The following is a 25,670-nucleotide window of genomic DNA, read 5'->3' on the forward strand; positions in this document are numbered from 1 at the left end:
AAAAAAAGAAAACTCGGGATGGGGTGGTTAAACCCGTCCAGGCTCCGTGGATGAAAGAGGTGTGTATTGCGTAACCTTTTCACATTCCAAAATTAACAGTAATATTATACTATGATCTTCTGTAGAGACTACTGCGTGTCAATTTATGCAGTGGCTGATATATTTATCACCCGCTGCATAAATTGACACGCAGTAGTCTCTACAGAAGATCACTGTTAATTTTGGAATGCGAAAAGGTTACGCAATACACACCTCTTTCATCCACGAAGCCTGGACGGGTTTAACCATCCCATCCCGAGTTTTTTTTTTCTTTACCCTGGAACCTGGACGGGTTTTACTTTCCCGTCCCGATTTTTTTTTTCCACTGAGTTGGTTAAGGGCGGGTTAATTAGCCATAAGCCGGACGGGATAACAAAACCCGTTCTACCTATTTTTCGACAAAAACCAAAACCTATTTCCTATTTCGATATTTTATTAATTTATTTTCTATTAATAAAAAAATCAGCCCGAGAGCTCCTTAGGGTGTGCTCCAGAAGGAGAGAGAACTCTTTCATTAAAGGGAGGGGAGGGGAAATTTGCTAATTTTCGGGCTGCCCATCGTCTTCACCTGCTCCAGAAGAGGGGAAACTGAGAGGTAGAGGAAGGGAGAAATTACTGTTCGGAGGGGAGAAGAGAGGGCCTTAACGTTGATTTTTGGCCAGATCTGTCACCCCCGAATCGGGGTGTAGAAATTACTGTTCGGAGGAGTTTCTTCTTCCTCCCGTCCCTTCCCCTTCCTCTACTAGCGTCAGTTCTGGAGCACGCCCTTAATATTCGTGACAGAGCAAATTGAAGGGTCCAGATCTAAGAACAATATTTCTGTTACCTTAGGTGATCAACTACCTGTTTTCATTTATTCCCTCCGGGTCTGGATCTCTGAGGTATCATAATATTTTACATTAGATCTGGACCGTTCGATTAGACCCGAGACAACCGACCAGAGGTGAAATGGACAGGATATCTTTAATATCCGTGCAAAAGAAGATCGGACGGTACAGATCTAAGCACAAAATTTCTGTTACCTCACGTGATCTAAGCACAAAATTTTCCGACGCTTCAATTTTCAAATCCCGCCTAAAACTGCCGCTCGATTGCACGATCCCCATTGCAATTTATTTCAACTTCCTCTCTCTCTCTTTCTCTCCTTTCCCCATTTCTCCTCTCTTAAACGCTAAAACCTCAATCTCTCCAATCCTTCCCAAATGGAACCCACGGCCACCCCCGTGTCTGAGAAGAGACAGCTCCGGCAAAGGAAGCCTCCTCAGGCATCGCCTTCATCTGACCAGGAGGAGGAGGAGGTCAGATCTAGAGGTCTTACAAAACGCAGGAAGACTACATCCCGTTCTGTCAAGAAGGAAAAGGACATGGCAGCTCAACCCAGCAACGGAGTGAAGGGGAAGGCAAGATCTGGTTCCAAGGGGAAAGGGAAGGAGAAGAGCAAGAAGAAAACCAGATCAGTAGTGAAAGGGGATACTGGTGGTGAACAAATCGAAGAGGAGAACGAGGATGAGATGGTAGATGAAGAAGAGGCAGAAAAACTGCAAGAAGAGGTGGCAACTGAGCCAAGAAAGAGAGTCTTCAAGTTGAAGCAGAGTAAAGAGGTACAACTAGAGGCGCAGCTTGTAGGTGATCCGATTGACGATACAGAGGCCAGGAAGAAGTGGCCTCATAGATACACAAAGGTATACCTCATTATCCCTTTTCTTTCTCTTCTTATATTATTAGCATTTTCTCACCTCCTGAGATAGCCTGCTAATTAGTAGTAGGTCCTTGATTATTTAGTTTTATCCTCTTCACTTTTGCTACCAGTACTATTTTTTGTCCAGTTTAGGGTGATCTAGGATATAGCAGTAGTTTCTGGTTTCTCAAGCTATTTCAATTAGGTAATCTGTTCAGTAATATTGTGTACTGGTCTACTGGATGATGCGCTACTTTGGAGAAAGGTGTTACCTTTTCAACTGAAATTGTTTTCACTGAGAGAGAAATTTTAGTGCATTTTCTGATATACTGTTACCATTCCCCCTGACAGGAATATAACCCTTAATGATTTACATAAAGCTTTCGAGCAACCACTTCTTTTTTTATTTTTCTTAGGACAAGTCCATAGGCATCATTCATGAACTAGTTAAGGCAATGTTAGAAATGTCTAATAAGTTACTGACAACTAGATTGCATTCAAACCAGAAATTAAATAAATCTACTTATATCCTATATGAGTGGTCCTTTCTAAGGGATTTAGTATGATTTGAAAGTTCTGAAATTATTTGTAAAGTATTTTTAGAATAATAAGGTAAATTGTTTGTTTCCAATTCTCTACGTGTTGAGTGACATATAAAGTGTTTTCATTCTTTATTGATTTATTTTAGGGGTAATTTCATGTACAACCTTTCAAAATTTTCAAATATTATGTATTTCCCCTTTCAAAATCAGTAATTACATATTTATCTTTCAAAATTGTAAAAAGTCACAAATTTGTAAAGGCTTCATTACCTTATCAAGTCTCTGACCTCCATTTTCTTTATGTAATTAACAAGACTACGGAGACTGGTTCTTCAGAAAATATACGTGCTAGAAGGCATTTTACCTCTGCTAATGTTGATGGCACTGAGTTTGAGCTCTATAATGATGCATATGTGAAGGTTAGTTTGTGCTATCAAACTAAGTGAGTTTGTATGTTAAGCTACAGGCAAAAGGCTAAATATATACTTCTTTTTATTATATATTGTTTAGGCTGAAGATGGTATGCCAGATTATATTTGCCGTATCGTGGAATTGTTTGAAGGTGTCGATAGAAAAGCATACTTCACTGCACAGTGGTTCTTTAGAGCTGAAGATACTGTAAGCTCAAATTCTATTTTCCCCTTCTTATACCTATGTTGTGAATTTTCATGGAAATAAGTATTTTTTATTTATGCATTAGACTTAGCTGTTTCAAATAAAGCAATTGTTTCTACTTTGCAGGTTCTGAAGCAGTGTTCAGATAAACAAGATAAACGAAGGTTGTTCTTGTCAGACGACAAAAATGACAACCCGCTGGATTGTATCGGTGCCAAGTTAAAGATAGTTCGTGTTGAACCTAATGTAAGGAAATAATTGTTGGTTCAAATTTAAATATTTTTTTTTCATGTTGGAAAACTAGTAGCCTTATTCTAATTAGTTCAATTTTATGGTTCCTTTTATTGTAGATTGATCTAGCAGTGAAACAGAAGACGATTTCTGAGTGCGACTATTACTATGATATGTCATATGTGGTTGCATATTCCACGTTTGCAAACCTTTCTCGAGGTAACTTTTCTTTTCATGGAAAAAAACTTGTTTCTTACTTTTTTTGGCTTTAGTCCTTCTTTACTTACTGAATTATTTTGTAATGTAGAGATTGACGTGCTCATGGAAGAGTCAACTTCTAATATTTCTTTTGAAATAATAGACCCCGAGCCTCTTTCTTCAGAAAAGAAGTCTCTCCATCTTCTCGACCTTTACTCTGGATGTGGGGGTATGTCCACTGGGCTGTGCCTTGGTGCTGCCCTTTCTGGCGTGAATCTTGAAACAGTGAGCTCCTTTCTTTTACAATATGCACCATTAGTAATGTAATCTAGTTTAATTTTTTATGTACCCTTGAAAATTTCTGTTCTTATCAGATCATAACCAGAAAAAGTTAAAACAAAACCAAGCTTAATCAACCTTACCAGTAAATACTAGAATCAGAAGACCCAGAAAAAAAGTCATTGTCTCAACCACAGGAAAAAAAATATTCAGTGTGTATTGGCCCCTTCTTTTGCAATATGCTGCCATTAGTAATGAAATTTTTTTTACTAATTAATATGCATTTCCTACCACAATTGTAGTCATGGGCTGTAGATTTCAATTCCAATGCATGCGAGAGTTTGCAGACAAATCATCCAAGAACGCAGGTACTTTAATGCATAATTATTCAAAAAAACTTTTTTGTAAATTTGCTTATTTCCAATAATGGTGTTTAGTTGATCACGTCTAAAGGATGATATTGTGTTCATAATTATTGTTTGAATTTAAATTAACACTTGTACCTTTAAACAGATGATTAGTAATGATATGATTATTCCTCCCATATGAACACAAAAGGATATTTATTTGGTACCAAGTCATTAAACATACCAGAAAATACTATGCTTTCTAAACAGTACTCATGCTTTCAGGTCCAAATGCCATTAATCTTTACAAAGATCTCAATTTAAACAAAACAAGAGCTGTGAGTGAGTCTAAGTACTTTAATACATTTAAGATCGCCATAGCTCTATTTTAGGTTTTCAACACTGAAATATGGATCTCAATTTTGGTATTTGCTCAAATAGAAAGATGCCAATTGATTAAGTCATTGATAGTGGGACCAAAGGGGATTATATTTAGAGGATGATGTTGTGTTGATAATTTGTTTGACATTGTTTTAGGTGCGAAATGAGAAGGCTGAAAACTTTTTGGCACTTATAAAGGAGTGGAAGAAACTGGTTGAGGAATATAATGTTCAAAATGAACATACAGTAGACGCATCAGGTGACCTTGAAGACAGTGACAGTGATGATGATGACGGCACCAAGCTTCCTAAAGATGTTTTTGAGGTTGCCAAACTGTTAAACATCTGCTATGGTGACCCACATAATATTGGCATTGTTGGCATAAAGTTTCTGGTATGGTACATGTATTATTTTTTCTATTTAATTTTCAATTTTCTTTGTCTGCTGTATTATGAGATACAATAGTATACATATATATGTTTGTAATTTCTGGTGATATTAGGTATACTGTTAATTTTTTGTCAGGTGCGTTGGAAAGGCTATGGTCCTGCGGATGACACATGGGAGCCAATTGGAGGCCTTTGGTATGATCAGTTCTACCTTCTAAAATTTATCAATCTGGAACTACTACATATTTACACTTTTGTGTGCGTTGTGGTTTCAGTGAAGCGAAAGAAAAAGTGAGGGAATTTGTTGTGAACGGTTACAAGAGGAACATTCTACCATTACCGGTTAATACTCTCTGTCACTGTTTTTCACTGACCTTCTTTATCCATTCCATGGTACCTCAATAACCCTTCTTTTTGCTGACAAAACTTTCAGGGCACTGTAGATGTCATCTGTGGTGGCCCACCATGCCAGGGAATCAGTGGCTTTAATCGCTTTAGGAATGCTGCAAACCCTTTTGGTGATGATAAAAATGTACAGATGCAAGTTTATATGGAAATTGTGGAGTACCTTAAACCAAGATATGTCCTAATGGAAAATGTAGTTGATATTCTGAAGTTTTCAAAGGGGTTTTTGGGTAGATATGCTCTGGGTCGACTTGTAGAGATGAATTATCAGGCTCGGCTTGGGTTGATGGTGGCTGGCTGTTATGGTTTACCTCAATTCAGAATGAGAGCATTTTTATTTGGTGCTCTACCTACTGAGGTATGTATGTATTTTGAAATACATCCTTTTAGATAATTAATTCAATTCAAAATACTTATGTATATGTGATCTTTTGTTGTTGTAGGTTTTGCCACAATTTCCTCTCCCTACGCACAATGTGGTTATTAGGGGCAATGTTCCCCAAGAATTTGCGGTAATCACTCATTCCTTTCTAATTTTAGTGCCAATATATTTTATATTTGAATGCAGAATAAACTAGTTATTTGTTTGGTGTACAGCTTCATGTTGTTGCATTAGATGAAAATGCCGATCGGTCTGTTTTAAAGCCAGAGTTGTTTCTCGGTGATGCCATCTCAGATTTGCCACCGGTTAGTAAACATTTCCATTTCTATAGCCTGGGTTAATTCAATAGAATTGTGTAATTTTTTTTTATTATCATTAGGTCCCCAATAATGAACCTAGGGAAGAGATGTCATATGGAGAACCACCCCAGACTGAATTCCAGCAATATATCCGCTTGTCTCGTAAAGGTAATTGGAATACATAAATATTTTTATTTTGCCCTCATTGATCAGAAAATTGTTGACAGCTTCTAAAACCATACTGGAATAAATCCTAAAATGAATATAGCTCTAAGATAGGCCTAGTGAACACTTGTTTTATGGCTACCCTGCCATTTTCTTTGACAACTATGTGATGGGTACTGAGATTAGTGTATTGAGATGGACTGGCCTGTCGAGAACCAGATCGGACCGCCTGTGGCTCAGACCTGGAGCGTCTTGGATCGTGCCCCAAACTGGTACTGGACCAGATAGTAGCTAGAAACGGGTCTAGTAGGAGTTTGGGTCGAAACTTTTCACTAGAACCGGATTGGACTAAATGGTGAAACTGTGTAGGACTGGACTAACCCGTGGTTAGAATTTGGATTTTAAATATGCCACCATTCAAGCTATTATGATTGTCAATTAATTGTTAAAATTGTACCAATCTGTAATATTTTTGTATAGAGAAATTATATTTTTTAAAATCACTTGATTTAAAAATTTTGGACCATCCAAAAACAGTGATTTTCTAACTATCTTAAGAAATAGTAAAAAAATTCTTAAAAATATAAAATTTGGTCTACAAGTATATATTCGTATAAGGAATATGTTGATCTTTATTACAGACTAACTCGTAATATGTATAGTACCATAGAGTCACTCTGGAAACTATACTTCAATACTTTTATTTTGATATAAAGAACCCAAAAATTCATGTAGCCATTTTTCTTAAATTTAATTTTAAATCTGGTCAAAAATTGGAATTGCTCACTAGAATTTCAGTTTTCTGACCTATGTCAGTTAATCATTAAAACTGTATTATTTTTGTATAGAGAAATTATATTAACTAAAAACTAAGACTTTCATATCTTTATTTTAATATAAAGAACAAAAATGTTCATGCAGCCATTTTCTCCAATTAAATTTTGAATCTGGTAAGAAACTAAGTCTGCTCTCTGGAATTTCAGCTTTTCTGATTTCTGACTTCTGTCAATTAATCTTTAAGACTACTAATCTGTAAATTTTTGTATAAAGAAGTTATATTATCTAAAAACTAGACTTCCATACCTTTATTTTTATATAAAAAACACAAAAAATCATTTAGCCATTTTCTCTAAATTAAATTTTGAAACTGGTCAAAAACTGAGACTTTTCACTGGAATTTCGGATTTTCTGATTTCTGACCATTGTTAATGAATCGTTAAGACTGTATCAATCTGTAATATTTTTGTATAGAGCAATTATATTATTTAAAAATTAATCTTCCATACCTTTATTTTGATATAAAGAACATGAAAATTCATGTAGCCATTTTCTCTAAATTGAATTTTGAATGTAATTAAAAACTGAGATTGCTCACAGGAATTTCAGCTGTTCTGATTAATGACCTCTATCAATTAATCGTTAAAACTGTACTAATCTGTAATATTTTTGTATATAGAAATTATATTATGTGGAACTAGACTTTCATACCCTTATTTTGATAAAGTACACAAAAATCAATGTAGCTATTTTCTCTATATTGAATTTAGAATCTAGTTAAAAACTGAGACTGTTCACAGGAATTTCAGCTTTTCTGATTTCTGACCTCTGTCAATTAATTGTTAAGACTACCAATCTGTAGCCATTTTTTCTAAACTGAATTTAGAATCTGATGGGCCTAATTTTTTTTTTTTAAAACAGATTAATATGTTCATAAAAATAAAAAAACAGACCCGTGGATCCGTATAGACTTTGTGAATTTGGACCATGGTGCTAGCACAGGTTTGGGCCAACTATTTCTAGTCGGACTCGGACTGTGGAAGACCCGTGGGAACCATGGACCATGTGGATCCTTGGACTGGCCCAGCCCATTTTCAATACACTAACTAAGGCACGGATATAATACACATTAGAATAAATATACACCACAAAACCATAGCATACTGGTATAGTGGTGCCATTACCATACCATACTACATTAAAGTTTGGCTGTAATTAAGTGATTCCTAATACCCATCTTTTTGCATTAAATTTGGTAAATACACCAGAGATGTTAGATCACTCATTTGGGGATGTGGACCAAGAGCCCAAGTTGTTAGACCACCAGCCTTTGAAATTGAATGATGATGACTACGCTCGAGTTTGTCAAATCCCAAAGAGAAAGGTAAAATGACTACGCTCGTGAGCCGCTCGAACTCAACTTGGTAACTAACTCGCTAACAACTTGTTTCTTAAAAACTCTAGTTATTCTAACTCAAGTTGAGTAACTCGTTCAACTTACGAGTTGAGTTTGCTCATTTCAACTCGGACTTGGTTGTGTTCAGGACATGCTAGTGTATTAATCTCGGGCAGGGCACGGGCGGGTCGGGTATACCTGGGCAGGGGCACGGGTAGAGGTTGGGCACGAGTATGGCGGGTATAGGGATATCTCGGGTATTTTTTTTCAAAAACCGTGCCCTGCCCGTCTTATACCCGTGCCCGTGGTACCCTTGAGGGGTAGGGCGGTCAGGGTAGGTCCGTTTTTTTTTTTTTTTTCTGTTTTTGTTATGTTTTTTTTTTACTTTAAAACAATAAAATATATAAATAAAAAAACAGAAATTACAAAACAGAATTTTAAAAACATAAATTACAAAACATAAATTAAAAAACAGAAATTAAAAAAGAAATAAAAATAGAATTTTAAAAACATAAATAAAAAAACAGAAATAAAAAAACCGAAATAAAAACAATTTAAAAAACAGAAATTAAAAAACAGAAATAAAAACAGAATTTGAATTTGGAGGGGGGATTTGAATTTGGGGTTTGAATTATTGGGTCGGGTATAAGGGTATGGATAAGGGTAGACGGGTACCCGGGTAGGGTAAAGTCGGGTATGGTCGGGTATTTGCCAAAAAAACAGGGTTTGGTCTGGTTTTTGCCCGTACCCGACCCATACCCGGGCTCGGGCACGGGTACCCCCGGGCAGCGGGCGAATTCACATCCTCTCCAATACCTGATATGGGAATCTTTTACAATTACTAGATCTGAACCGTAATTTTTAACTTGGCACGAATCTCAAAGCCCAAAAATGGGGCCCCTACAGTGACCCGAATCCCAAGCTAGTTGAGATTTAATCTCAAACCGTAAAGTAAGTGATCCTCTGCAATAATTGTGCAATACCTGAGAGGATACGGGTTCGTAGCGGGCACGGGCAGGCAGGGTAGGGTGTACCCGACCCGGGTATTATTAATACACTAGGACATGCATCCCATATCCTGACTTTCTAAACAAATGATCAGTGTTTCAAGGGATGCCGTTTCTTACTAGTAATCAAAAATAACTATAACATATGTGAATATTTACAAGAATTTTTGCTAGGACTGTTGTTTTTTGAACAAATAGACCTTTCTAGAAATACTTTATTACATAAGAACAGTTCAAGACCTTAAATTGAAAGTGCTAGACTGCCAGTAGGTCATTAGGACCATTGATCACAAGTTAAGTCACGAGTAAACTCGACTTGCTAATTTTTCGAGTTGAATTCGAGTTACTCCGAACTCTAGCTAACTCAGCTCATTAGCAGCCCTAGTTAAGTGCAACTTAGATTTGCTAATCTCAATTTACTTTGTCAACTGAAGTTTCTTCAATAAATAATTTCCTTTTTTTAATTGTAATGTCAGGGTGCAAATTTCAGAGATCTGGCAGGAGTTAAGGTGGGACCCGATAATGTCTGTTATTTGGATAAAGATATCACACGTCCCTTGTTGCCATCGGGCAAACCTTTGGTAAGTTACACTTGCATTTGTATTCTATGTCTTTAACCCTTAGATGTACTTATTTTATACAAGTGTGCTAACTAATGCTTTATTTCTTTAGGTCCCAGATTATGCTGTATCGCATCTAAAGGGGAAATCTGAGAAGTAAGTTTTTTTTCACCTCATATGTTGTTAGTTAAAATGGAATCAGGATGGGTGTAGGGTAGCACATGGCTTTCAATTTGCTTCTATATTTTATAATTGGGGCTGGTTTTAGTAAAGAATAATTATAAGGGGGGGTGGTTTGGTTATAATAACTGAGATTTCAGATGTGCATTTTTTTTTTTTGGCACAAGTTACTGAAGTGGGTAATCATTTTTATAAGGTCAGAGAGGTCTCTGACAATTTTCATTTAACCAACTTTTTTTTGTACAACCTAATATTTACAATTTACACAACCAGCCAATGCTGGTTCCTGTACCAGATCCTAACCTATTACAGATAGTAATCCAGTACTCTAACAGACCCGTACCAGCCTCTACCTGCCCATAGATGTCCCAGGTTGATTCAGCGCTGTCTCAATCTCCTGTTTTGTTCCTCTGATGTTGCCCTTTTATTTGGCTGTACCTGTTCTGAATATCCATGTTGGTACCAGTTGATATTTTAATCATTGAAATAGTTGATATTTTTAATCATTGAACTAGTTGATTTTTTGATCTTCTAGAATTTCATCCTGAGTCTGTTAATTGACTGTTCATATGTAATTTTTAGATGTTTTGGACGACTATGGTGGGATCAAACTGTGCCAACTGTGGTCACGCGGGCTGAACCCCATAATCAGGCAAGTTAAATTTTTTACCTTTGCTTTTCATCCGATTTTTTTTAATAATAGTGAGTGTATCCCCACTGATTTCATTGATATGAAACCATTGACAATGTCTTACAAAAACTTAAAAACAATTCATATATCAACTTAAATAGTTCTGACTAAACTGAGACAGAAAATCTAACTATAACCAAAACATATATCTGAATATAATCTAAGTGACCCTAAGTAAAACTTTCCAAAAACTTTGTGATTGTTTTTACTTAGAATTCATCAATGTTGTTTTCAGACCATACTCCATCCGGTCCAAGATAGAGTTCTAACCATTCGGGAGAATGCAAGGCTGCAGGGTTTTCCGGATTATTACAAGTTTAGCGGGCCGTTAAAAGAGCGGTAATTATGGCACATTTTAATTTTATTATTCAGTATTTAGTCTCTAACTTTGAAAAATATTGTCTAACTCCATTGATGTCTAGGTACATGCAAGTTGGCAATGCAGTGGCAGTTCCAGTTGGTCGAGCACTTGGGGTTGGCTTAGGTCGAGCTCTACAAAAGATTCCATGTGACAATGGTCCTGTGTTTACTCTGCCTTCTAATTTTTTAATTGTAGGTCAACCTCAGAGTTCCAGTGAAGTGGAGCAATGAACTATGTTGGAGTATTAAATTATGCAAATTAATTGGTAATTTGTTCTAGTTATTTCAAATTGTGCAAGTTAATTTTTAACATGATTTGTGAAATAGATTGATTGGTTTGAAGTCAATTTGATAAATTTTAATTATGCTCGTTAAATTCTTTTAGTAAGTCTAGTGGTGTTCATGTGGTTTGATTTTATCGGTAATTGAACCAACAGAGTTCGGATTAAACTGTTTAGTTATTCTGGTTAAATTAATCACTTTGGTTCAGTTTAGTTTACAATCTTTTAAAATGGTTAGATTGAATTAAGCCATATAATTATGAAACTTTTTTTTTTTTTTTTCAAAATACTAGAAAGTGCAATCAAATCTATGACCAAGAAATATGAATAGAAATCACTGCTTTCGGAAATTTTTACATCTTTCCCTGGATCCAAAACATTTAAAAAAGCTTCAAAAATTAAGATATGATATATATATTGTTTGGTTTAGTTTAAAACGTTTTATATCAATTCAAACAAAATTTTAAATTAATGTTTAAAGGATATTTAAGAAATTAACAAAAAATACATATTTTTATAATCAATATTCTTATTTCAGTTCAACCGAAGTTCGGTTTTTATTCGATTGGTAAGTTTATTTTGATTAATTTGATTGTATCTTTTAAAACAAATAAAAATTTAATTTGACTATTTAATCTCGGTTTAATTGAACTGAATTGATGAACACTCCAAAGCTCTGATCGGAATAAATATTGTAGATAAACATAATTTAATTAAACATAAAAGAGATAATTCAAATTGATTTAAAATTAAATTGCACAACAGAATTCAGTAGTTGGTATTAATAAAATGGGGATCAACTAATTATTTCCTAATTCATTTCTTCTATTTATCTCCCAGTCAATAACTATCTTTGTTGACCACTAATTAAGAAGGGGATCACAACTTTCAACACTAAAAGACAAAACAAAATGTATCATTATCGATTATTAAGTTGAGGGGTCGTTTATTTACTGGGTGGACCACTAACTACTTGAGGTATTGCTTAATATTTGATAGATTTTACAACTGGCGTGCGCAAATATGGATACATATGCACGCAAGTGTTAATATATAATAGATCAAGTATTCATACGTAAGATATCAAGTATTTAAAAAAAAACTTAACACATCACACCCATCTTTTACACGTTTTTAGAGGGGTTTTTTTTTCTCCCGTTCAATCTCGCCAATATTTATGACGATCTGTGATGAAATTTGTGAATCTAATATCACGAACGTCTTTTATGTAATTTTCTCTTTTAAAAAAATGGAGGCATTTGAACCCTCATCTTTAAAGAAATACTTGATATCTTACATATGAATACTTACTATATTAGATAGTAATACTTGCGTGTATAAGTATACATATTTACGCGCATCAGTTGTAAAGTTTTTCAAATATAAGTGGTCCCCCACATTATTAATGACTGATACACGTTTTCTTTTGTCTTTTTGTGCTGGAAGTTGTGGTCCCCTCATATAATTAATTATTGGGGGATGGATGGGGAAATGAAATCTTTATTCAATAAAATAACCCAGAAGAGTAAGACTTTGGTGCTATGGATAGCATAAGGACATTCGTGCTACGGCTTCAAAAACATATCGCATAAACTTCAAATTTTGATTTAAGTATCTCAATAAATTGGTTATATAATAAACTTGTAGAATACTAATTTTTACTATTTTTGGAACTTTTGTACTATTTTTATGATCTATGAAAGATGGCATATACGATATGTTTTTGACGTCGTAGCACGGATGTCATTATGCTATCCATAACACTCAAGCCTTACTCGACCCAGAATTCAGTTAATTTACAAAACAACCATCGTGGTTCATGGAAGAAAGAATCCGGAAGAAACCCAAACCCAATGAAAGCAAAGAAATAAAAGACCAAGGGTAGGGACGTAATTTCATTTCAGCAAAATCGGGTCTCGCTGAAATACCTTCCCTCGTTCCGATCAGATTTGGTGAATCCATATCCTCTAAGGTAACATATTATTTCTGTTTAGATGACGGCCGTTCGATCAGAATCCGGATCAATCTGTATCGAGATGGAACGCATGGGGTGCTTTAATAGTCGTGCGGATTCTAGTTAGACCGTCCAGATCCAAACAGAAATATACTGTTACCTTAGGTGATACGATTTCACATTTTTTTTTTTACGATAGATACGAATTCACTAACCGTTCTATTTGTTAGCGGGGTTTTGTAACGGGCCTTACAAATATCAAAATTATCAATCTTGCTAACCCTCGGGAAAGCCGCCTTACAATTTAGAAGAGATCAGGGACCTTTGTGCTTAAATAAATCTGCTGTTATTCCAAAGGGATAACAGGAACCTGTTATATAGATCATAACCGTTTAAATTTTTCATAGCGCGAATCTTAAAGAAGAAAATTTTCTGCACGAATCGTAACTAAGATCAAAGGTTGGATTGAATAACAGGTTCCTGTTATCAACTTTGAATAACAGAAGACTTATTTCCCCTTTGTGTAATCAATCCTGGTTGGCGCGCTGGTTGTACTAGACTACTAAGACTACACGCGCGCTACCTGTTTGTGAAAATGTCTCAGTGGGATTCATGGGTAGACAACGCTCTCTCTGTTCTCACCTCCAACCGCCTCCTCCGATCTACTCGTCCCATTTCCCTTCACCATTCCATCTCTGATCCAATACTTGAGGTTGAGGCATTCGATCGCCCTGGCCCATGGGATCGGTTGTCAGTCGAGGTCACCATAGATGGCCCCACTTTCCATCAATGGCTCTCTGAACTCCCTTCAGGCGACGAAGGAAAGTGTATGAGTCAAACAAATGTACCAAAGAAAATGCTTTTGTTTTCTGGTAATGATTATTTAGGCCTCAGTTCTCATCCTGCTGTTCGTAAGGCTGCATCAAAGGTGAATTCTTGTTGCAATAATAATAAAAAAAAAAATCTCTCAATTTCATCAAAGGTGAATTCTTTTTAAGCATTTTTCTTGTTTTTTTTTTATTGTTAGGCAGCTGAAGAACATGGTATGGGACCCAGAGGCTCAGCATTAATTTGTGGCTATACAAATTACCACAGATTGCTCGAAGTTTCTTTAGCTGATTTGAAGAAAAAGGAGGTATTTATTTATCAACCATGTTTCATTTTCAGACAATTTAGCAATCTATTAGCACAAAAAAAAAAAAAAAAAAAAATCTGACCTTGTACCAGTTTCTGGTATGGTTGAGTCAGTTGCTGCCAGTTCTGTCGATGAAACAGTGTTCAGTGCTGACACCCATTTGCTACCTATTTAGGGTTTACTGGGTTTTAACTTTTTAAGGGTAGATTTGATTTAATTATTTCTTTTTGTAACTTTTAGGATTGCATTTTGTGCCCAACTGGATTTGCGGCGAACATGGCATTCATGACAGCATTGGGAAGCATCGTCTCACTGTTGTCTCCAGTTAAGAAGGCAACTGGAGGTGAGAAGATAGCTATATTTTCTGACGAGCTGAATCATGCATCGATCATAGATGGCATTCGCTTAGCTGAGAGACAGAGGGAGGTCAAAGTGTTTGTTTATCGGCATTGTGATATGCTTCACCTCGATTCTCTCTTGTATGTTTTCAACTTTTCATTTCAGAATTTTTTCAACTTGTACTGTGGTACATGACATGTTTTCCCTCAATTTTATCCCAATAAAACCTGTTAGTTAGTCAATCATCAATTTAGCATAAACAAATGTAGCTTTTTTTTATAAACCAAAATTTTGGCTAAATGGAGCTCATTGTTACATATTAGCTCATTTTTTTTGGAAAAAGGAATCCAAGTCTTGATCATGAAATTGAGCCCTTTTGTAACCTAATTTTGTCTTAGTATCATTATTGATTACCTTGTTCGTGGTATTCACACAAGAGAAAATTTTGAATGCCCAATTGACACCAATTCCCAACAAATTAGCCTGAAAAAACTGTCGAATGTGCAATTAAATTTCATTCTAATTTAACAGAACCAGAAGTTACAGTTGTCAAATCTGATTTCTTAATACAATTATAAAAAGCTTTAGGTAATTTCATTGTTCGATCCCGTTTGTGATATGTTATTCGAATGGACAGGTCCAGTTGCACTATGAGCATGAAGGTCGTCATCACTGACAGGTTAGTTTTACATGCTTCCCATCTGTGTTCCTGAGAAAAACCAAACTGGTAATTTTGCATTCAATAACATCAATCTGCTTATCTACGTAAAAACATTGATCGGTATTTTGTTTTTGTTTTTTTGCCTTTTAAATTGCAGTCTATTCAGTATGGATGGAGACTTTGCACCACTACTTGAACTTGTTGAATTGCGCAAAAAGCATGGCTTTCTCCTTGCAATCGATGATGTCAGTGCCTAAAATATACTTCCATTGACATATTTTCGTAATGTGCTGAGGGCAGTTCGGTCATTTTCTAATGGTTCAAAGGATATCCATTAGAACATTTATTTCAACAATAGCTCACTGAGTTAATTGCTTTACATAATTTTGTTCCAACAGGCTCATGCAACACTAGTATGCGGAGAAAATGGAGGCGGTGCAGGTGAACACTTTGGGTGCGAAAAGGAGATAGATATCTGTATAGGTACGCTTAGTAAAGCTGTAGGCTGCCATGGCGGTTTCATTGCTTCAAGGTATGATTGGGTTTCATTTCTAGCCTACCCCAACTTATTTGGGACTGAAGACTTGGTTGTTGTTGTAAAGTGACCATTCAAACAATAGTACCAGTAGTATATATATCATTTTGTTCATTACTTGCCTTTTTCTTAATACATTCGCTTGCCAAAAATAGGATCATTAACTTTTACTTCCATTTTGGGGAAGTTGCAAAACAAACCCTGCTATTTTCAGTTATATCAAATGAAACATTAAAAAATATCAGTATTTTGCATTTTTCGAGTACATGAATAATCTCAGGTTAATGTTTTTTATAACAGCAAAAGATGGAAGAGCTTAATTCAATCAAGAGGCCGCTCTTTCATATTTTCTACTACTATTCCCATACCAGTTGTTGCCGCTTCACTTGGTAATGTATTATTCACAGCAATCAAATTCATCAAAGAAATGTCGAAAACCAAATAAAAAAAAATATATATATATACTGATAGAAGGTTTGTTTGTAAGCAGCTGCAATAAGTGTTGGGAGGAGGGAGAAATGGAGGAGAAGAGCAATCTGGAGGCGGGTCCAAGACTTTTATTCCTTGTCGGGTTTCCCTATTTCAAGCCCAATTATTTCTCTTGTTGTTGGTACCGAACAAGCAGCACTTTCGGCCAGCAGGTATCCTCATCTATTCTTAAAAATCTCTGTTGGTACATGAGAGTTCCGGTGCTCAGAGAGCAACTTAAATGGCAAATTATGAATGAATTTTTCCAACTGAGGGGCTTTCTTTTTCCACTGTTTCATGTTTTTTACAAGATTTTTTTATTCTTTTTCTTTTATTTTTGTGAAAACAGGCATGTGCTGAAATCAGGGTTCCACGTGACAGCAATTAGGCCACCCACGGTTGCCCCCAACTCATGCCGGTAATCTATTCTTTCCTCATACCTTACAGCTTATTGTTCTTTTGTTTTAGTGCAATTGCCATTATCTATAAGCTAAGATGTTCAGACCAGTAGGGGCGGATCTTAGTGTATTGGAAAGGTGGCTAAGCCATCCTATGATTTTAAAATTTTAGTTATATATATTGAAATTTAATTTAATTTAATTTTTTCAGAAATTTCTATATAGTCCAGCCCTCCTCAATAATAATCAAATGCTTAATTCTAGTCTAGTGGTTAGAGCTTTGTTTTGTAGATGAGAGGTTTTGGATTCAAATCCCACTCATCACATTATGCATTTTAATTTTCAGCCCCTTCTATTAAAGTTTTCTAGTTCCGCCCCTGCAGACCAGTACAAAATTATGATAGTAAATGGGACCAAAATCAGCAATAGTATAATCTTTTAGTTTTAAATCATATGATAGTATTATTGTGTTTCTTTTTTTTTTCAGGTTGCGAATTACTCTGAGCGCGGCTCATACATTAGATGACGTAAAGAAACTCATTGCTGCATTGTCACCTTGGATTACAACTCTTAATGATTCAAATTTGCATGCATTTCCAAAGCTCTAGATTGGCATTTGCCTTAGACTTAGTGTTGGATTCATTTTGATAGCAGAGCAGAAAGCTAGCAAAATAGGTAAAATGTTGAGAGATGTTTCTTGATTTTTATTGGTCATGATGGAATGTAATTAGAAATAAATCAAATACACATTTAAACCCCTTAAGCCTTATTTCAATTTGATTAGCAAGAATAGTCCAAGTGTTCTTCAATTCCAAATTTTGGATAGGATGCTGATTCCCTGCTTGAAACATAAAAGACACCTAATTTCCAAAAAAGAAATGTTTAAATTATGATTATGATAGTAAATATTCCAAATTTTTTATTGGGAATGACTAACAGTACTCCCATATTAGTCCCCTAAACGTCCCCCGCACTAAAAGACAAACAACTTTTGACAGGGGATCACTAACTGAATCCAACATCTAATATGAGAGTATTTATACTCTGAGTTAATAGTCAAAACGTATAGTATTCATACCTACGAATGTATAGTATTCATACTTATTATCAGAACCATTCGTCATATGTAAACACAAGCTGGAGGGGACCAATAACGACCAGGGGGACCGTTGATGTCTTGTGACAGCCTGGATTGGGGACCGTAACTGTCTGAAAGCGACATTTGTCAAGATTGGGGACCACTACAGCAAATCTATATATTATTCATATCTAACTAAAGGAATATTCATATCTAAACAAATGAAGTATTCATACTGACGATTACGAATTATTCATACATGTTTGAAATAATTTATACAATTCAAAGTCAGACCATTCTTCTTGAACACCTCTTCTAAGAAATATTCATATCTAATAACCTGAATGCATATCTAACAAACGAAGTATTCATATCTAACAAATGAAATATTCATACATGTTCGAAATAATTTATACAATTCAACATTCAAAAGTCAGATTCGTCTCTCTCGCCCCACATCTTCCAAGAAGTATTCATATCTAACATAAAGTATGGATATCTAAAAAAAAAGTATTCATATCTAACTAATAAAATATTCATATGTCCCACTGTGACAACCTTTGCTGGGCTAGCATGGACCCCCTCAAATGGTGCACCATGCTCTCCCCGCCGAATCTTGACGGTGCACCACGCTCTCCTCGCCGGATTTCGACGGTGCACCAAGCTCTCCTCGTCGGATCTCGACGGTGCACCACGCTCGCCTCGCCGGATCTCGACCGCCATCACAACTGTCGGCGTGGGTAGATGGTGGCGAGCAGTAGAGGAGAAGAACATGGTGAGTTTTGAATTGTGTTGAATTTTTTTTTTCCTTTCTAAGAGAAGATTGAAGAAGGTGGATTTTGATCACGTGAGAGAACAAAAAATGAAAGTTGTTAGGGGGACAGATTCAAGGGGGACAACATTTTTACTCTTTTTTATTAGCGAGAAGTTTGAGTTTGCCCGATACCGGATCAATTAGAAGAATTCAGGCCAATTTGGAAATTCAAGGGACAGATTAATAGGAAGAGGACAGCTTTAAGATTCGTAACGAATGATCTGAATTTTTCGAAGACAAACTCAAAATTTGAGTTGAGGATGTTAATTCAAATATTGCTACATTCAACCTTACAAAGGCTGAATGTAGCAATATTTGAAGAAATATTTGAATCGGTAATTCATAGTTCCCTTTTTGAAAAATGCAAAATCTTCCTCAGCAACTCTAACATTTAAACAGAAGCTTAAACAAATCAAATCTTTACTATAAATATTCATAGTCCCAATCAAAAAACAAAGACATCCATCTATGATTGAAAAATTAAATGACCTTCCTCAGCAACAAATTTCTCCATCTTGTCCCGAGCAGAAGTTAACGTCTCTCCACTTTTGCAAAATGCAAACCGGATGTACCGTTTTTGGTAATTTTCACTGTTTTGTGGGTCTGTATGGAAGAATCCACGACCCGGTACAGCTGCCACCCCTGCTTTCTCTATAAGTTTCTTCACAAATTCAATCTATAATTCAGCAAATTAAAGACATCTTAGTAGGGGTGTTCAAACGGTCGGTTCGGTTTAAACCGAACTAAAATAATCAAACCGAACTTAAAACCGAAGTTTGAAAATCCAACCGAACCGACCGAACTAAAATAGCAAACCGAATTAAAACCGAACCATTTAAACCGATTTAAACTTCGGTTTGTTCGGTTGAACCGAACCTTCTCAAAAATCAAAACTCAATACATCTATAATACTCAATTTAAACTTTGGTTTTGATTAATGAACCAATTTAAACTTCGGTTTTGATTAATGAACCAAAATAATACTAGAAGTCTTGACCCTATCAATAAAATCGGTCGGTTCGGTTTAATCGGTTTTGAGAAATCAAAACCGAACCGAACCATTTAAACCGAACTAAGTCACAAAATCAACCGAACCGAACCAATTCAACCGAACAACCGAACCATTTAAACCGAATCTTACCGGTTCGGTTCAAAACCAAATAAACCGAACCATTTGAACACCCCTACATGTTACGTTACGAAATTTTTACAATTAAATTGAAATGAATTAAGAGAAAGAATCAAGTTAATTGTGTTAATAAAATGAAAGTTTAAACCTTAACCAAGGTTTCCCTAAATAAGTAAGTTAATTGTGAATTGAAACCGCGTCGAAATTTCGAGATTTCGGAACTTTATAGGCTCAGTGCGGATTAGATTGATCGCAGTGCGGGTGGAAGTCATCCGCAGTGGCTCAGACTTTTTCTGGAATTTTGACAAAAAAATGACTAAGTAGTGAGTGCGGGTGAGGGATCCGCAGTGCGGATGGGTTTAGCCGCACTCATGAATTTCTGTATTGCAGTGAATTTTTCTGAAATCGGCTAAGTAGTGAGTGCGGATGAGGTTGAACCGCAGTGCGGATCAGGTTCATCCGCAGTAGGCTCGGACTTTTCCTGGATTCGGCTGACAACCGACTAAGTCTCGAGTGCGGATTAAGTCACCCGCAGTGCGGATTAGCTAATCCGCATTCAGGGTAATTTTAACCCTAAAACCCAAATTAAACCTTCTCTCTCTCTCTCTCTCTCTTCCACCATTTCCCCATTTTTAAGTTATTTTCGTCCAAGAGAGAAGGAAAAGAGCCCGTGAGTTTCCGTTTCTTTCAGACTCCCGATTGTTGCGAGAAATCGAGTCTGGAACCGAGAAAGCAGCCGAGGATCTCTCCGAACCCTTCTATTTGGTATTTCTTTCTCTCCTTTTTGCTTTCGAAACCTCGAATTTTCTCGATTTCTCAGATTCTCGTTTTAAACCCGAGATTTGTGTTCGAATTTCTCGAGGACTAGTTCCTCTACACTCCTTACTAGTTTATTTGCCAATCTTTTTCCCGATTTCTTCCGATTTGTGAAATCTGATTTCTAGGGTTTCGTGCCAAAATTGAAAGTTGGCATAATCGTGATTTGATTTGTTTAACCCGACCAATTAGACTTGTAATCGGTAGGGTTGCCTCCTGATCGTGAATTTTTAGAACATTTAACGGCTGATTTGAGATTTTGACCAAATTAGGGTTAACCAAACGGTGGATTGAACTGATCCGAGAACCAAAGTAGTGAAACGGTGATTGATGGTTACCAAAGTGAAATAGTATAAGGCTAGAGGGCCTAGATGGAATTGTGTACCGTTATGTGAGATTTTGGTAAGAAAGAAAGAACCGAAAAGAATCGATACCAAAACATAAGAATTGATTTAGGACTGTACAAACCCTAAGTAAACGTATGGACCACTGAATCCAAATTAAACCAAGTATACGTATAATATAGGTGTAGGCTCGGTCGAGCAAGAACTTGCGAGACAATACGAGACGTCCGATCCTTAAATTAAGCGGTACGCTCGTCATACTAAGGTGCGGGATTCTTGGACTTGTTTGATACTTTATTTTCAGGAATTAAACTGTGTTTTCGTTTGTCATGTTGAATATCATTGATTGCATCACTGAATTGCGTAGAGCATTTGCATAGCCCAATCAAATTAAACTCGAATTGATATGACTTGAGTGATTTTGCATGCTGGTATGGTTGTAGGTTGTGTCGATCTATTATGATCTGATTTTATTGAAAGTCACCACGATTTGATTTGATATGTATGTGAATGGATTTACGAAGTTAAGCACTTGGATCCAATGAATTTGCCAAGTCGGGCTGTATGCTGACTTGGATTCCCAGGATCCTAAATGGCCTTAGGTGAACGGCCCTCGATATTCCCAGTACCGGTTGGGACGAGGGAGGGTGATTATGTTATGAGATGTGTGATTGGAAATCGTGGTTGACTTGTGTAACGTCTATGGCTCGGTAGCATTTTCCTACGTGTTAATGCATTTGAACGGTCGATTGAATATGACGAATATTGGAAACGATTCTAAAGTGGATTTTCTTTACATGATTTGAACCAGACCTTAATAAACTGTTAAGCCAAGCGGTTGCAGATGGGTGTCAGATAAAGGGTCCAGCGGTTGGCCATCTATAGGTGTCAGTAACCCTACAGATGTGGGTTTGATAAAGGTTCAGCTCGAAAGAACATCTGTAATTGCTACAAGTCCTACTGAACTGAGTTAGGAATCGAGTTAAGCCAAAATATATGTTGTGTTTGAGATTTATCTTGGAAATTCCGTAAACTGTGTTTCAGGTTGATTAACTGTTGTCGAGTAGTGGCATTCTGTTATTTATGTTTTCTTATATAACTGTTTGCATTGTTGTTGTTTGGGTTTCATTATTGAATATAGAGTTTGATTGCAAGTCCAATAGTCTGAACTGTGGCAAATTCGCACTGAGAATTTATTCTCACCCCCACCTTCCCCGTTATTTTACAGGTATTGGTGCAACTGATTCCGGAGAGGCACGAGAGTAGTAGGCCTTAGTAGCTTACCAGTATATGACCCTAGATATCTTTTGTTGTATAGATTTAGGGTAGGCCTCGTGGTTGGTATCCGGATGAGATACTTTTGTTGTATTATATGCTGACCAGACTGTGTACTCTGATATATATATTAGAAACTTGTTTGAATTGCTTGTTGTTTGGTTTGAAATGTGAGTAGCCTTGTAAGCATACACGGCGTTGTATGCTTACGGCGGGGGACTGTTACGACCCGTGGCCGCGGGGTGTGACACTACATCTTAGCATAGACTTTAATAATTTGGGTACATTCTGAACTTTACCAGTATATGACTTGTCAGCATAGACTGGTTTTGCACAACAGTGTAAAACATTTGATAAATTAACAAGAAAGTAAAGAAAGAAACTTGCATCAGAAATTTGACAATAGGCAGGTAGCTCAGCAAACACGAAAACCGAACCCTTCGGTTTGAACCGAATTTGAAACCCGAGAACTGATAGCATCTCAACCACATAATCCCTTCTTGCCTCATATTCCTAATAAAAAAATGTTAATACCATGGCGAAAGATTATCAAACCTTAAAACAAGAAAACATTAGAAGTGTTGACTCACTGTTTTAAGAGAGTGGAAATAACTGGGTGGGCTCCGCAAGGCAGTCAGAGCAGCTTCTTGGAATGGAGCAGGGGCAGAATCCGTAATTTTCACATGGATGTTTCTTATGGCAGATGCGATCTTAGCCGGAGCACATGCCCAGCCTATTCTCCAACCTGCTCTCAGTGTATATATTTTTTATTTTCATATGGTATGGAGAATTGAATGTCAGCATATTTTATCACCAATTCACCATACAATGAAATTCTCAGTGCAAAAAAAAAAAAAAAAAAAAAAATTGGTACTGACCTGTAACACTAAAAGTCTTTGAGAGGGAGGAAGTTATAATAGTTCGTTCTTGCATTCCCAGTAAAGAAGCCAGTGATATATGTACTTCTCTATCATATGTAATATACTCATACACCTAATAAAGTAATAAAATATGAAAAAACAATAAAAAAAAAACATGTCCATTGATAATTAAAAATTTTCAGCAGAATGTATTATGTAATACCCAACATAGATCTATTTTGAATTAGCTTTTGGAACAGTAGTATCAGTTCATAATTGCTGTACCAGTTCTTCCAAACAGTGAATATAGCTTAACAGTTGACCTGATTAGGCCTTAACTGATGCAGAGTTGTAGTTATACATGTAATTAAGATAAAAAGTGCATACTTCATCTGTAACGGCAAAGCACTGTGCAGTTTTGCAAGCTTCAGAGATGATCTCCAGTTCATCTCTGGTAAAGACCTTACCAGTCGGATTGTGCGGGCTAAAAATTAATTTCAAGTAGTGTCGAAATCCTTAACAATTCATGCACAAGCACAAAATTATAATAAAAAACAACATATTGAAAGCAGTACTTAACTACTTATAATTAATTACCTGTTCAAGACAACAGCTTTTGTGTTACTGGTAAAATATTTCATGAATTCATGTTTATTCAAGCTCCAATTTGGTGGAGTTAATGGAACATACACCTAAAAATAATAATAGAATTAAAATAACCTTTGAATTTGTACACCAAAAAACCATTATTTTTGAAAATTCAATAAAACCATATATATATATACTTACAGGGATGCCACCTGCTAAAAGAATACATGATTCGTATGTTTCATAAGCCGGGTCAAACAGTAGCACTTCATCACCGGGATCAACAACTGTTAAATTAAGATATTACATTAATTATTGTCAATTAAAGGGAAATGAAATTAGGGAAAGAGATTATTGGTCACTTACTAGCAAAAATAGTAGCAGCAAATGCCTCAGACTGACCGCAGCATATGACAAAGTCGGTAAGTGCATTTACAGCAATTCCAGAGGTTTCATTCATTTGAGTTGCCAGAATTTCACAAATTCCCTGCACATGCCTTTCATTTTCGACCCGGATATACATTTTACATACAGAGATAGAATATATCGATAAGGCTATGTTATATATATAATGAAGGAAGGAAGGAAGTAGGTACATAGGAGTGGTTATATATAATCAAGGTGAATTTCATGTATACTCTTCAAAAGCTTCAAAATTACGTATCCCCCCTCTAAAATTCATAATATCATATTTACCTTTTCAAATATGACTGGGAAACATGCGACATAATAAAGGGTATATATATAACAATGTGATATAGTAGAAAAGACAATAAAATGGATAAATTTGTGAGTTTTTACAAAATTTAGAAGGATAAATTATAAGATATTATGTATTTTAGAAAAAAAAAAAGTAATTTCGATGTTTTTGAGGGATATACATGATTTTTTTTAGACAATGAATGATAATACCTGTACTGGTTGAAATTGTTGGAGATAGCAGAGACAGCTGCGGCCTTGAGGTGAGGTGGGGCCGGGAAGTCAGGGAAACCCTCGGCCAGGTTGATGGCCCCGCATCTCTCTGCCAGGTGGGACAGCTCCTGTATAGGAGACGCTTCCAGTTTCCTGCTTGCTCTTGACAGCTTCTCATCCATTAATTTCTTTCCTTCCCCTCCGCTCTCACTGCACTAGTCTACTACCAGTCTATCTAGAAGCGTTATAAAAGAAATAATAATAATAATAATAATAATAATAATAATAATAATAATAATAATAATAATAATAATAATAATAATAATAATTAATTATATTTCTGGCACCAAATTGAATAAATTTCAACAAAACGCATTTTATCTGCCTGTCATATTTTTAACAATTACGTATTTTTTTATATGAAAAATAACGTATTATCTATTAATCGTTGAATATGACTTTAAATATCTCATATAATTTAAATAAAAATTTATAATGTATATATAAAAAATGATATTATATGCTTATATTTAGTTTAAATCAATGTTCTAAATAGCGCGCTATAGCGTTTTTCTCCCATAAAAGCTATGGCGTTATGTCCAAATAGCGCCGCTATTTGAGTATAGCGCAATTTTTTTAACCCGGCCGTTATGACGCGATAAACGCTATTTAAATCATTGGTTTAAATACATTGTGGATTTTACTTTTACTGATATTTACAACCATATTCAATGACTAAATTTTTTTTTTTGAAAAAAATCAATGACTAATAGTTAATAAATTATTTTTTCTACACCAATAAGAATAAGTAATTTCAAAAGAGATGAACTAACTGCTTCCCAAACCCAATTTCCGAAACACCTTTGAACTATCACCGGTCCAGCGTTCATATCCAATCATTTAAAGATTTGTTTACAATCCTTTTAAGTATTACTAGCAAGCCTTTAAATCTAAAATCTAACTAATTTAACTCCTAAATATCTTTTTCACTCAATTTGTCTCCAAGTTAAGAAAAGAAAGATTTCATTCATCCACTTTTTTGTTCTCTAATCATTCTCGTCTATTTTTTCAACGATTTGAGATGAATTTATAGCATTGACTTGAAATTTTTTCAACATCAATGCAAAAAATTGTAAGATTTTGAATTAATTAAGTATAAAGT

At 35.7% G+C, this 25,670-nt stretch overlaps 3 protein-coding genes across 3 annotated transcripts; 2 read left to right on the plus strand and 1 right to left on the minus strand.

The window, feature by feature from the left end:
- The first annotated feature begins 1,190 nt into the window (after nucleotides 1–1,190).
- Nucleotides 1,191–11,223, plus strand: LOC144554723 (DNA (cytosine-5)-methyltransferase CMT3-like). The gene is made up of 20 exons (XM_078303047.1): nucleotides 1,191–1,721; nucleotides 2,574–2,678; nucleotides 2,770–2,877; nucleotides 3,001–3,120; nucleotides 3,225–3,324; nucleotides 3,413–3,588; nucleotides 3,885–3,950; nucleotides 4,467–4,703; nucleotides 4,836–4,894; nucleotides 4,975–5,041; nucleotides 5,133–5,462; nucleotides 5,548–5,616; nucleotides 5,702–5,791; nucleotides 5,866–5,953; nucleotides 7,996–8,111; nucleotides 9,607–9,711; nucleotides 9,803–9,846; nucleotides 10,453–10,522; nucleotides 10,797–10,900; nucleotides 10,984–11,223. Exons 1-20 carry the CDS (start codon nucleotides 1,242–1,244, stop codon nucleotides 11,150–11,152), a joined length of 2,703 nt encoding a protein of 900 aa, XP_078159173.1. The 5' UTR covers nucleotides 1,191–1,241; the 3' UTR covers nucleotides 11,153–11,223.
- A 2,486-nt stretch (nucleotides 11,224–13,709) lies between these two features.
- BIOF (biotin F) lies at nucleotides 13,710–17,479 on the plus strand. The gene is made up of 10 exons (XM_078303041.1): nucleotides 13,710–14,084; nucleotides 14,184–14,291; nucleotides 14,532–14,770; nucleotides 15,268–15,309; nucleotides 15,449–15,536; nucleotides 15,690–15,823; nucleotides 16,127–16,215; nucleotides 16,317–16,467; nucleotides 16,644–16,712; nucleotides 17,180–17,479. The coding sequence occupies exons 1-10, from the start codon at nucleotides 13,752–13,754 to the stop codon at nucleotides 17,298–17,300; spliced, it is 1,374 nt and encodes a 457-aa protein (XP_078159167.1). The 5' UTR covers nucleotides 13,710–13,751; the 3' UTR covers nucleotides 17,301–17,479.
- Nucleotides 17,480–18,897: 1,418 nt separating this feature from the next.
- LOC144554720 (uncharacterized) lies at nucleotides 18,898–24,742 on the minus strand. Its single transcript, XM_078303042.1, has 9 exons — nucleotides 24,509–24,742; nucleotides 23,963–24,093; nucleotides 23,798–23,883; nucleotides 23,606–23,700; nucleotides 23,396–23,492; nucleotides 23,027–23,141; nucleotides 22,739–22,893; nucleotides 22,536–22,661; nucleotides 18,898–19,260 (listed from the first exon to the last, which is right to left on the minus strand). The coding sequence occupies exons 1-9, from the start codon at nucleotides 24,688–24,690 to the stop codon at nucleotides 19,051–19,053; spliced, it is 1,197 nt and encodes a 398-aa protein (XP_078159168.1). The 5' UTR covers nucleotides 24,691–24,742; the 3' UTR covers nucleotides 18,898–19,050.
- Nucleotides 24,743–25,670: the final 928 nt, after the last annotated feature.

The sequence above is a fragment of the Carex rostrata genome, chromosome 5, assembly GCF_964058835.1.
Source record: "Carex rostrata chromosome 5, lpCarRost1.2, whole genome shotgun sequence".
Taxonomy (NCBI): domain Eukaryota; kingdom Viridiplantae; phylum Streptophyta; class Magnoliopsida; order Poales; family Cyperaceae; genus Carex; species Carex rostrata.

What these genes read in the sequence shown, in the direction of transcription:
- LOC144554723 (XM_078303047.1), top strand. Translation starts at nt 1,242, where the DNA reads ATGGAACCCACGGCCACCCCCGTGTCTGAGAAGAGACAGCTCCGGCAA. An exon ending in GGCCTCATAGATACACAAAG is followed by an intron (nt 1,722 to 2,573) that starts GTATACCTCATT and finishes GTAATTAACAAG; the next exon opens with ACTACGGAGACTGGTTCTTC. An exon ending in AGCGGGCCGTTAAAAGAGCG is followed by an intron (nt 10,901 to 10,983) that starts GTAATTATGGCA and finishes ATTGATGTCTAG; the next exon opens with GTACATGCAAGTTGGCAATG.
- BIOF (XM_078303041.1), top strand. Translation starts at nt 13,752, where the DNA reads ATGTCTCAGTGGGATTCATGGGTAGACAACGCTCTCTCTGTTCTCACC. An exon ending in CTGATTTGAAGAAAAAGGAG is followed by an intron (nt 14,292 to 14,531) that starts GTATTTATTTAT and finishes TGTAACTTTTAG; the next exon opens with GATTGCATTTTGTGCCCAAC. An exon ending in AAGGTCGTCATCACTGACAG is followed by an intron (nt 15,310 to 15,448) that starts GTTAGTTTTACA and finishes TTTAAATTGCAG; the next exon opens with TCTATTCAGTATGGATGGAG.
- LOC144554720 (XM_078303042.1), bottom strand. Translation starts at nt 24,690, where the DNA reads ATGGATGAGAAGCTGTCAAGAGCAAGCAGGAAACTGGAAGCGTCTCCT. An exon ending in AACAATTTCAACCAGTACAG is followed by an intron (nt 24,094 to 24,508) that starts GTATTATCATTC and finishes CGAAAATGAAAG; the next exon opens with GCATGTGCAGGGAATTTGTG. An exon ending in AAAGACTTTTAGTGTTACAG is followed by an intron (nt 22,894 to 23,026) that starts GTCAGTACCAAT and finishes CACTGAGAGCAG; the next exon opens with GTTGGAGAATAGGCTGGGCA.